This window comes from Procambarus clarkii, chromosome 30 (genome assembly GCF_040958095.1).
Source record: "Procambarus clarkii isolate CNS0578487 chromosome 30, FALCON_Pclarkii_2.0, whole genome shotgun sequence".
Classification (NCBI taxonomy): domain Eukaryota; kingdom Metazoa; phylum Arthropoda; class Malacostraca; order Decapoda; family Cambaridae; genus Procambarus; species Procambarus clarkii.
This window is the reverse complement of record NC_091179.1, coordinates 28,797,256-28,809,505: the sequence shown is the minus strand read 5'-3', so window position 1 is coordinate 28,809,505 and position 12,250 is coordinate 28,797,256. Positions and strand designations below refer to the sequence as shown.

At 44.8% G+C, this 12,250-nt stretch overlaps 1 protein-coding gene across 1 annotated transcript; it reads left to right on the top strand.

Annotated features, from left to right (window-relative positions):
* The first annotated feature begins 1,616 nt into the window (after positions 1-1,616).
* Positions 1,617-4,643, top strand: LOC138369989 (uncharacterized). The gene is made up of 6 exons (XM_069333756.1): positions 1,617-1,655; positions 1,814-1,914; positions 2,064-2,301; positions 2,562-2,741; positions 3,254-3,463; positions 3,912-4,643. Exons 1-6 carry the CDS (start codon positions 1,617-1,619, stop codon positions 4,641-4,643), a joined length of 1,500 nt encoding a protein of 499 aa, XP_069189857.1.
* Positions 4,644-12,250: the final 7,607 nt, after the last annotated feature.

Here is a 12,250-nt window from a genome sequence, read left to right as displayed (position 1 = left end):
CCAGCAGTACGAGTAAACGCAGTTGGTAGGTACTCCCGGTATGAGCAGCCACCAGGAGTCATGACGCTTCTCGGCGCTCGACATGCACTCTTCCCAGCTCCCCGGGCACCTCACCGGCTACCAGCCCTTCAGGCCGTGGAATCGGCACTCACCGATCGTCGAGTGCGGACTCGGGTGCTTTATCTTCCATGGGCATGGAGGCGAAGTTGGACACCTTGGTAGCAGATATCTCAGAGATCAACGGGAGATTGGACCAGGTGTGCGAGGGTTTCAGGTGTCTCACGACGGCCATCCTATCGCCGCATAATCGTCGTACCCCATCCCCCAGGCGACCGATGGAGTGCTTCAGATGTAGGAAAGAGGGTCATGTGCTTCGGGATTGTCCGGAACCCGGAAGTGACGGGGAAGAAATCCGCCCGCAGAGGGACCCCGGGAGCAACAAGCAGCGCATTTCATTTGAAGACCAGAAAGGGTCTTTAAATGCTGCCGGGTCGGCTCATTCGGCCTAAATCCGACCCAGTACAACAGGCCCAGTAAGGGTGTTGAAGCGCGATGCAGGGCCGGGTCAGCACACATACGAGTCGGCCGCTACAGCACATCTACTTTCAATGGGCGACGGCTCGAAACACGACCAGACCCACTAGGCATTGTCGGTAAGCGAGGAGGACATCGCGGATTTTATCAGCAGAGTAGGCCGGGACGACCTGGACTCAGACTCAGACTCGGACGAGAACGAATTAGACCAGGAGGCCAGGCTCACTCAGCTAGCGGACAGGGTTCCCCCTGGGGAGAACAAGATAGGGGCGGGCCAGGGGGCGTCGGACACGGAAGGGCAGGACAGGGGAAGAGCTCAAATAACCATCAGACAGCTCAGATTCGGCTATATCGGCTGTTTTGGATTCCAGTCCAGATCGGGGATGTGAAGGTCAAGGCGATAGTGGATAGAGCGGCCGAGGTCACCATTATCTCTCAGGAGATCCATCAACAGCTGAACCCATCACCCCAGGTGGTACAACACATAACCTTAAGCACGGCAGGGAAACGTATGCACCTTACGGGAACACTGGTGGGCCCCATCCCCTTGCTGTTGCGGGACGGGAATACACTGTGGGAGTGTATGTGGCGCCCATTGCAGATAACATGTTGCTAGGGCTTGATTTCATGAAAAGACACGGTGACAGTATAGTCCTGGATAAGGCTCAAATGATATTACAGGCACAGGTGATCCCTATGCAGTTAGAGAAGAAAGAGGAGCCTAACCCTAACCTAGACCGTGCATCGCTAAAGTAGTGGTGTCCCAATGCACTGTTATCCAACCACATTCTGTGGCCAAGGTCAAATGTGAAATGGACAAAAGTATGCCCAGTGTATAGTGGAGCCCTTGGAGGATGGACGGGTGCCAGTGGTTCGCACGCACCATCAGAAGGGAGGAACCCCTGAATGTATGTGTACTCAATGTAACGGGGTGGAATATTACATTAAAGAGGCAGATGCATGTGGCCAATGCAGAGGCAGTATGGGAAATTCTACCGGGGCCGTGCCCAGCGGTGGCAGCAAGGGCAGTGGGGAAGGTACCAAGTGAAACCCAAGTCAAACTACCTCCTCATATGATGACCATGGTACAGGACGTCGAAGAAACATTGGCAGCAGAACAGGCGAGCCAACTGACTCGCCTGTTATACAACTTTCAGGACATTTTTGCTGAAGTGAATTTGACCTGGGATCGTTCAAGAAGGTATCTCACCACATCGATACGGGTAATGCAAGACCCGTGAAACAAAAAATACGATGAACGCTCGCATTCTTTGCAAAGGAGGAGAAAAGACATCTTCAGCGCATGCTCGACGCAGGCATCATCCAACCATCAGTATCTGAGTGGGCATCGGCACCAGTTCTGGTAAAGAAGAGGGATGCGTCAGTTCAGTGGTGCGTAGACTATCGGGAAACGAACTCTCGCACCATAAAGGACGTGTACCTACTCCCCCTAGTCGATGAGTGCCTAGACACATTGGCGGGAAACGAATGGTTTTGCAAGCTAGATGCCAACCCGGCATCGTTTCAAGCTTCCACAATCAGATCAACATAGCAGAAGAAGATCGAAAGAAGACGGCATTCATCACCAAGTACAGACTGTTCGAATTCAAGAAAATGGCCTTTGGTCTCTGTAATGTTCCAGCTACCTACGCCAGGGTTATGAATTTGGTGTTACGGGAGCTAAATTGGGAAACTGTGCTAGCATTCTTGGATGACTTCCTAGTGCTGGGCGATTCATTCCAAAGCCACCTCTCCAACTTAGTGCAGGTATTTGAGAGATTCAGGACCTATGGTTTATGCCTGAAACCACAAAATTGAGCCCTCTTTAAGTAGCCGGTTGAGTTTCTGGGCAGCATGGTTAGCAGGGCGGGACTAGAACTGGGAAAAGAGGCGATAGACACAGTGGTGAAATGGCAGACTCCTTGGTCATCCAAAGACGTGGACAGATTCTTGGGACTGGTCAACTACCACCTGGCCTTCATAAAGGGATTCGCTGAGTTAGCCGAACCCATGTATGCACTGACCAGCGGAAACAGATCGAATGGGGAGACAAGCATCAGAAGGCCTCTACAGCTATCAAAACGGCCTTAACTACAGTTCTGGTGCTGGGATTACCTAATGGATATGACTCCTTCATCCTGGACACCGATGCCTCCGACTGGGCGATTGGAACGGAGCTGCTACAGGTTCAAGAAAAGCAAGAAAAGGTAATTGCTTATGCCAGCTTCGCATTGACTCCAGAACAGAGAAGGTATTGCACCAATGTGAAAAAGTTATTGACAGTAGTCAGGTTTACCAGGCTTTTTCGGCACTATCTCTTGAAGCAGCCTTTTATCATTCGCACTGACCACGGCAGTTTGGTCTAGCTGATTAGGTTTAAGAACCCCCATTTCCAATTAGCATGTTGGCTGGAGGAACTGAGCCAATTTGATTTAAAAATCCAACATAGAGCAGGAAAAAACACAACAATGCAAACTCTTTATCCAGGGAGGGAGGCGCCCAACAAGCATGTACCCACTTTCGCCAGGACATTCCAGTGCAGGACCTGCCGAGTGGAGGATGTGTATATTGTCGCAGGGCACATCAGAACTGGGTGATCTTCCAGGAAACGGTAGATGACGTCTTCCCACTGGCTACAGGGTCGTTCAGATGTGCATGTAATGTTCAGATCCGGGGGACAATTAGACAGGTGAGCACTATAGCTCCTATTCAAGACTAGTGGTCGGAGGATTCCAACTTGGCTGTCTTCCCATGGGATCCTGGTGACGATGGCCGAAGGGAGCCAGCAGAGACATTGGATAAGGAGGAAGATGCAATTGCCCCAGAAGCAGTGAGTGTTAAGATCATCACTAGAACAACGGCGGACAGATTAGGATTGCATTTACTCGAGTTACAGAAACAGACAGAGAGAGATATGGACATGAGAATGGTAAGAGAATGGCTGGGAGGCCGTCAGCCAGCAGAAGGTGATCTGTTCGGATGTTCGGATCCAGTCCTGCCACAAAATACTACTGGTTAAACAAAGAGGCCTTTCTCATTTAAAATGGGCTCTGGTGGTGGCACAAAGTAGATCAGGGGGGAGCTGCCCAGAAGCTTTTGTATATACCCACCAGCATGAGGCAGGAGGTACTGAATCTATGCCACGATATACCTGATATGGGCCACCAGGGCCGAAATCGCACAATGGAGCGGGTCAGATCAAGGTACTTTTGGTATGGACTATCAACGGATGTTGCAAATTATGTGGCATCATGCCGCCACTGTAGTGTGAACAAAAAAGCATCCAAGACCAGCAGGCACGAGCTGCTTAAGTTTCATGCGGGTGCACCAATGGAAAGGGTACACTTGCACATTTTGAGACCATTGCCTAAGATCAGTTCACTAAATGGATTGAGTGTGTGCCATTACCGTCCCAAACTGCAGAGGACACTGCCAGAGCAGCACTTGATGGGTTCTTCACCCGGTTTGGGTATCCGTTCGAGATCTTCACTGACCAGGGCATGAATTTTCAAAGTGACTTGTTTACTAAACTCTGTGAATTGATGCACATCCACAAGGCCCGTACTACCGCCTGCAGGCCGTCAGCGAATGGGCAGGTGGAGAGGTACAACAGAACCATCATGGATGCATTGCGGTGTTATCCCAGTTCCCAACATGACAGCTGGGACACCTATATTCAACACATAGCTGGGGCCATCAGATCTAGTGTGAACCGACCGACCGGCTTCATTCCCAACAAGTTAATGCTTGGTCGGGAAACCAACCAGCCCATAGATTTAATGTTTTCCCGGGAGGTGCAACCTCAATCAGATGCAGTACCTTACTTAGCAAATTTGCAGAAGGAAATTGCGAAGGCGCATGGATTGGCACGGAAGTCTCTATCTACAAATCAGGAACGAATGAAGAGAGATTATGATCTACAGGCACGGCTACAGGTCTATGAAAGAGATGACCTGGTTTACCTGCTAGATACGGCACAAGTGAAGGGGCAGTGCCGGAAGCTCTCACCACAGTGGAAGAGCCCAGGCATCATCATCCACAAGTTCTCATCATGTTTATGCATGGCCAAGCTCCAGAATGATAAAGCACAGCGAATCACGATAGACTGAAGAAGTGCAAGGACCGTACATGCCCCAGCTGGATTGAGAAGTTTAAACGTCGTATGTCACAGGTTCAGGACCCAGTGGGAGTGCCATACAAGGACCTTTACTGTGTGTGTCAGCAACCATACGATGGAAAATTTATGGTACCATGTGATATGTGCGCGGAGTGGTTCCATGGGGTCTGTGTGGGAGTGACTCTGGCAAGTGTACGGTCTAAACCAGAGTATGCATGTCCTCGGTGTAAGCCATAAGGGCAAAAGAAAAAAAAAGGAAAAGGTAGTATAGTGCATGCAGTGTTGAAACAATTTATGTACAGTGCAAAGATAATACGGGTAATAACTGTAATAGTGTACAAAGATAATATGGGTAATAATTGTAATAGGACCCATTTATTGCAATAAGTCATATATGTGCTGTCTTGTGCGAGAGCAGGTTGACATTTGCTTGGGTTAAACTCTAACAACCATTTGTTCGACCATTCCTGGTCTCACCCTTCACTGTAACTCTCTGCTTCCTGTTGCTTAGTTACTCCCATATCCACTGAAGCACACTACCAGTTACTCCTGCCTGTTTCTCCAGCTTATGCATCAACCTTCTATGGGGTACTGTGTTAAAGGTTTTCCGACTGTCCAAGACAATGCAGTACCCCGATCCTTCTCTTTCTTGTTTAGTCTTTGTCACTTGAACGTAGAATTCTATTATGCCTGTAAGGCAAGATTTACCCTCCCTGAACTCATGTTGATGGGTTGTCACGAAGTCTCTTCTCTCCAGATGTGTTACTAGGTTTTTCTCACAATCTTCTCCATCACCTTGCATGGTATACAAGTTAAGGACACTGGCCTGTACGTTTGGTCGATCTCGAACCCATTGATGATGTGACGGCATATATTGAATTTTGTAACGAGCTCATCAAGATTGTAACTTGCTTAGCTAAATGAATTGTGGGGTTCAGTCCCTGAGCCCATTATGTGCCTCTGTAACCTTTTCCACAACCGCCCACAAGATGGGTATGGGGTGTATAATAAATGAACTCACCTAAACTAACTTTGTGTTCGTCTGTAAACAAAGACATGTACGAGGTCATTCCGTCGGGTAGGTCGTTAATATAAATGTGCAACTGTAGTGGTCCCCAGACCTAACCCTTGACAACCCAATTTGTTACATGTTTGTATCTCCAAATCTTATCTTTATGACTTTGTTTTTTGTCCTTCAGGTACTCCCTTACCAAATTCAGTGACTTCCCAGTTATACCATCTTACTTCTCTATCTCATACATCAGCCTTTTACGAGGAACACTTTCAAATGTTTTTTTAATATTCTAGGAAAATACAATCTCCACTATCCTGTGTTTTCCCTCTCATATTTTAGTAACCTTATCGTAGAAGGGGCTCATGTCAAGTGAGACTTTACCCTTCTAAATCCATGCTGTCCATTGTTAAAAACTTATTTTCTCGAGTTCTTCAATTATTCTCAACACAATTTTTTCCCCTCCAACACTTTACACAGAATATTCATCAGTGATGAGGGTCTGTAGTTTAGGGCCTTCTGTCTATCACTTCATTAAATATTGGGTCAGTACTTGATTTTATTTTGTTAGCGGGTGACAAAAAAAACCGTCTGCAGCCTCCTTCAGAAGCCATCATTGGTGGCGGTGCTTAAGTCAATTGTAGTTATGGTGGTGCTTTCCTTGCCCATCAGTGCTTGACTGTCAGGCACTACCCTGCCTACTACCCCTTCCTGTACCCTATACCATATGATTTTTAGTTCTTCTCTGCCATTCGAATTGCTTATCGAATCTGACATTAACATTTTGGATGATGGTGGTTGTTGTGGTGGTAATCTTGGTGATTTTGAAGATGATGCTAGTGGTAGTAGTTGTGGAGATAATGGTGTTGTTTATGGAGAGAGTGGGGGGGGGGGGGGTAGTGGAGGTGATGGATATGTTCAAAGTTGAGGTGGTGGCTGTGGATATGGTAATGGTGGTGGTAGTTATGGAGATGGTGGTGGTGATGGTGATTGTGGTGGAGGTGGTAAGGGGGATTGTGGTTACTCTCAGCGTCCATACCAACTTAGCCCAAGCTCTAACTCGCCTGTTATTGTTATTATTTTGCAAAGAAGCAGTTATATATAAATGTTCGATAAGAAAATGTTTATAGGAAAAACATAAGAAAATGTTTAGAGGACAAACATATGAAAATGTTTATAATATGAATATATGAAAATGTTTATAATAAAAATTGCGTATGTTAAAGTTCAGAGACAATAACCAGGATTCAAAAGGATAACAAACTTCTCGCTTGCTGATATCGCAGATATCAGTTTAAAACAACGAGACTAAGACAGCCAGACGTAGATTACGAGATGCAGAAAGCGAGATTCGGATTCCGAGGAGCAGATATCGTAATGTAGAGAGGCCTCTATGCAGCCATTACCACAATTTTTTCAGTCTACATAAAATACCAAACAAATGTGTACGTAAATTGGCAAGCCTCGAAAATTGGGAACGGTCTCTCAAACACTGACAATCACCATATTTTTCATCTCTCTCTTTCTTTTGTACTGATAATGGCATGAAAGTTTCATCGTTTGTCATCAGTTGCAAACTGCATTAATTTCAGACAGGACGAGACAAAGGGAATATGCACTATGTTGCAAACGTGCACGATGGCTGTCGTGTTCCAGGCTCGCAGGCATGGTATATGAATTGTTTATGGTCGTGATTAATTCATATAGTGATTTGTTAAAACCATACTTAGGTACCTATAAGTCTGACACTTCGTCAACCTCGGCAATGTGTTCGTAAACTCATTAAAACTATGGAGACAGATTTTAGGGAGACAAAAGAAAATCATTTTTTTATTGTTCGAATATTATTATTGTTAATATTTTTTTTATGATGTAAAACATAAATCAGGATATTTACAGAGCAATTGCGGTAATACACTGAACAAATTCCTATGTATGAGCATAAACACACTCACACACTCACATAAACACACAACAGAAAAATCCATTGTTCAACCAGGAATGTAAGGTAGCGAAGCAACTGAGTAAAAGAACATGGAGAGACTACAGAAATAACAGAACACCGGAGAGTAGGGAGAGATACCAGCGGGCCAGAAATGAGTACCTCAGAGCGAGAAGAGAAGCAGAGAGACAGTATGAGAATGACATCGCGAGTAAAGCCAAGACCCAACCAAAGCTGATCCACAGCCACATGAGGAGGAAAACAGCAGTGAAGGATCAAGTGATGAAACTGAGAAAAGGGAAGACAGATACACAGAGAATGACATGGAGGTGTGTGAAGAACTCAACAAGAGATTCCAGGAGGTTTTCACAATAGAACAAGGAGAAGCCCTGCACTAAATGAGGAGGAGGCAAACCAAGCAACCTTGGAGGAATTTGACCTCACCAGTGATGAGGTCAAAAGGTGTCTGTTGGAGCTGAATGTGACAAAGGCTGTTAGGCCTAACAGAATCTCACCATGGATACTAAAGGAAGGTGCAGAATCACTAAGTGGTCCACTCTCTATGGTGTATAACAGGTCACTGGAAACAGGAGACCTACCAGAAAGTTGGAAGACAACTAACGTAGTCCCAATATACAGGAAGGGTGACAGGCAAGAGGCACTGAACTACAGGCCAGTTTCCCTAACATATATACCATGAAATGTGATGGAGAAGATCGGAGGAAAAGGCTCGTAGAGCATCTAGAGAGAAATAGCGCTTTAACACACCACCACCAGCATGAGTTTAGAGATGGTAAATCGTACCTCACAGGTTTAATAGAATTCTATGACCAAGCAACAACAATTAGGCAAGAAAAAGAAGGGCGGGCAGAATGCCTTTTACTGGACTGTCAGAAAGCCTTTGACACAGTACCCCATAAAAGGTTGTTACAAAAGTTGGAGTAACAGGCAGGAGTAAATTGCAAGGTGTTCCAGTGGATAAGGGAGTATCTAAGCAACAGGAAACAGCGAGTAACTGTGAGGGAAGAGACATAAGAGTGGCGAGATGTCTCCAACGGAGTCCCACAAGGCTCTGTACTTGGACCCATCTTGTTTCAAATATATTTAAACGATCTTCCATAGGGTATAGACTCATTGTATGCTGATGAAGCAAAAATTATGAGAAGAATCAAGACAGTTGAAGATGACAAAGACTTCAGGACAACCTGGACAAACTGGAGGAATTGTCTAGAAAATGGCTGCTAAAGTTCAACTCAGGAAAGTGTAAATTAATGAAATTAGGTGAAGGGAGCAAAAGGGTAAACACAAGGTATCATCTGAGAGGTGAAATCCTGCGAGAGTCAAATAGAGAGGAAGATCTGGGGGGCTGATATTACTCGGAACCTGTCCCCAGAGGCCCATATCAAAAGATATCATCAGCGGCATATGCTAGATTGGCCAACATAAAAACTGCCTTTAGAAACTTGTGTAAGGAATCGTTCAGAACCCTGTTTACCACTTAAATCAGACCAATCCTGGAATTTGCAGCTCCAGCTTGAAGTCCATACAACACAATACAAAGTTAGAGGAGATTCAGCGGTATACCACCAGACTCGTCCCGGAACTGAGAGGTATGCGCTACGAGGAAAGACTAAAGGAGCTGAACCTCACGACCCTGGAAAACAGAAAAGTAAGGAGAGACATGATAACCACCTACAAAATTCTCAGGGAATTGACAGGGTGGATAAAGACAGTCTTTAGCACGTGTGGAACACGAACAAGGGGACACAGGTGGAAACCTAGTGCCCAAATGAGCCACAGAGACATTAGAAAGAATTTGTTCAGTGTCTAAGTAGTTAATTAATGGAATGCATTTAGTTGTGATGTGGTGGAGGCTGACTCCATACACAGTTTCAAATGTAGATATGATAGAGCCCAGTAGGCTCAGGAACCTGTACATCAGTTGATTGACAGTTGAGAGTCGGGACCAAAGAGCCAGAGCTCGACCTCAGCAAGCACAACTAGGTAAGTACAATTATGTAAGTACATACACACGTACACACTCGGCACACATCACATCACACTCTCAAAACTGACATATGGGTCATATAAATGAGGAATGTAATAACGAAGGAGGACTGCAGAAACTTTCATGTAGTCCTTGACAGACACCAAGAGAGGGCAAAAACCTGTTGCTAGAATTCAGTTCCAGCAAGTGTAAAATAATGAAAAATTATTTGGGAGTGGATATATTTCCAACACTAGCGCCAGAGGCACACATAAACGGGGAGTCATCGGCAACATATGAGTAGCCAGCAAACATAAGAGTCTCGACTAGAAACCTAATTAAGGAGTGTTTCAAGACAAAATTCACATCTTTTGTTAAACCAATGCTGGAATAGGCTGCACCGATCTGGAATCGAGACCTTGTGAAAAAAATAATCTAAAAATAAAAATATAATTAGGCTCGCAACTGTTTTAAGTGCAAAAACTTAGCTGGCTATGCAGTGAAAATATATTAAGGAACTAGACCTCACAACCACAAAAGAGAAACATAGAGAATATGATCACAACATACAAAATAATAAGGAGAATATATAAGATGAACAAGTACAGCCTCCTAAAATTTAAAGTAGAACAAGAGGACGTATGTGGATGCTGGAAGCGCACGTATGTCGTAGAAATGTGCGGAAATAGTCGTACCACCTGCACGTGTGCTCAACACATGGAATACACTGATAGAAGATACACAGGTTCTTACACAGGTTCCTGAAGGCTGTTCTGATGTTAGCCAGCCTCGCATATGCCGCAGATGTAATTCTCTTTATGTGGGCTTCAGGAGACAGGTTTGTTGTGATAATAACTCCTAGATCTTTCTCTCTGTCCGTTTCATAAAGTACAACCTCTTGAAGGGTTGGAGTCGGTCTCCTGGCCGTCGCCTCCTCCTCACAACTACGTCTGCAGTCCTTACTCCCGGCTGCAGTCGTTCGTATTCCCAGCTAGTTTGTTCTTCTTCTTCCTCACGGTGGACTGGCCCAGCCGCTACGTCATCACCCGACTGGTGAAACTGTACAGTCGTCCCTGACTTTACTGCCCAGGCTCCACTCTTGCTAAGCACCTGTCACTGGAGCACTTGTTGCTCGTTTCCCGTCAATTCGTTCTTCTGTCCGCCTCAGGAGTTCAGGAAGACCTCACAGGATGCTCGCAGACCAATGGTGATGCATATATTCACCGGAGAGGGGCGAATACTATCAGACTGACAGGACCCCCCCCCCCTATCGCACGTCCGCCCTTGACGACGCGTCGTATCTAACTCCTCGCGCCACGGAGGCGCACGACCCGGACCTACCTCCACTCGTGACGTCACACTTGCCATTTATATATATATATATCCTAATAAGCCAAGTTTTCATGAATTAATTGTTTTTCGACTACCTAACCTAACCTAACCTAACGTTTTCGGCTACCTAACCTAACCTAACCTATAAAGATAGATTAGGTTAGGTTAGGTTCGGTCATATATCTACGTTAATTTTAACTCCAATAGAAACAAATTGACCTCATACATAATGAAATGGGTAGCTTTATCATTTCATAAGAAAAAAATTAGAGAAAATATATTAATTCAGGAAAACTTGGCTTATTACGCAAATCGGGCCTTGCATAGTAGGCTGAGAAGTGCGTTCTGGCTACTAGGTACGACATATATATATATATATATATATATATATATATATATATATATATATATATATATATATATATATATATATATATATATATATATATATATATACATATATATATATAACTGAAAACTCACACCCCAAAAGTGACTCGAACCCATACTCCCACAACTGGTATGTACAGGGACGCCTTAATCCGCTTGACCATCACGACCGGACATAAGGAAGTGATAGCCGAGGCTATATGAACCACTTCCCCGCCGGCACTCGGATGGTAATCTTGGGCATAGCATTTTATCAAATCACCTCATTCTTTGGGGCACACGTGAGGAACACAAATGCAAACAAGTGTTGTTTGCAAACTTGTTTGCATTTGTGTTCCTCACGTGTGCCCCAAAGAATGAGGTGATTTGATAAAATGCTATGCCCAAGATTACCATCCGAGTGCTGGCGGGGAAGTGGTTCATATAGCCTCGGCTATCACTTCCTTATGTCCGGTCGTGATGGTCAAGCGGATTAAGGCGTCCCTGTACATACCAGTTGTGGGAGTATGGGTTCGAGTCACTTCTGGGGTGTGAGTTTTCAGTTGTATATAGTCCTGGGGACCATTCAGGCTTGTTTGCATATATATATATATATATATATATATATATATATATATATATATATATATATATATATATTTATATATATATATATATATATATATATATATATATATATATATATATATATATATATATAACTAACTGAAAACTCACACCCCAGAAGTGACTCGAACCCATACTCCCAGGAGCAACGCAACTGGTATGTACAAGACGCCTTAATCCACTTGACCATCACGACCGGACATAATGAGGTGATAGCTGAGGCTATTTGAACCACCCCACCGCCGGCACTCGGATAGTAATCTTGGGCATAGCATTTTACCAAATCACCTCATTCTTTGGGGCACACGTGAGGAACACAAATGCGAACAA

What these genes read in the sequence shown, in the direction of transcription:
- LOC138369989 (XM_069333756.1), top strand. Translation starts at nt 1,617, where the DNA reads ATGGTACAGGACGTCGAAGAAACATTGGCAGCAGAACAG. An exon ending in TTCAAGAAAAGCAAGAAAAG is followed by an intron (nt 2,742 to 3,253) that starts GTAATTGCTTAT and finishes ATTCAAGACTAG; the next exon opens with TGGTCGGAGGATTCCAACTT. An exon ending in GAGATATGGACATGAGAATG is followed by an intron (nt 3,464 to 3,911) that starts GTAAGAGAATGG and finishes GCCTAAGATCAG; the next exon opens with TTCACTAAATGGATTGAGTG.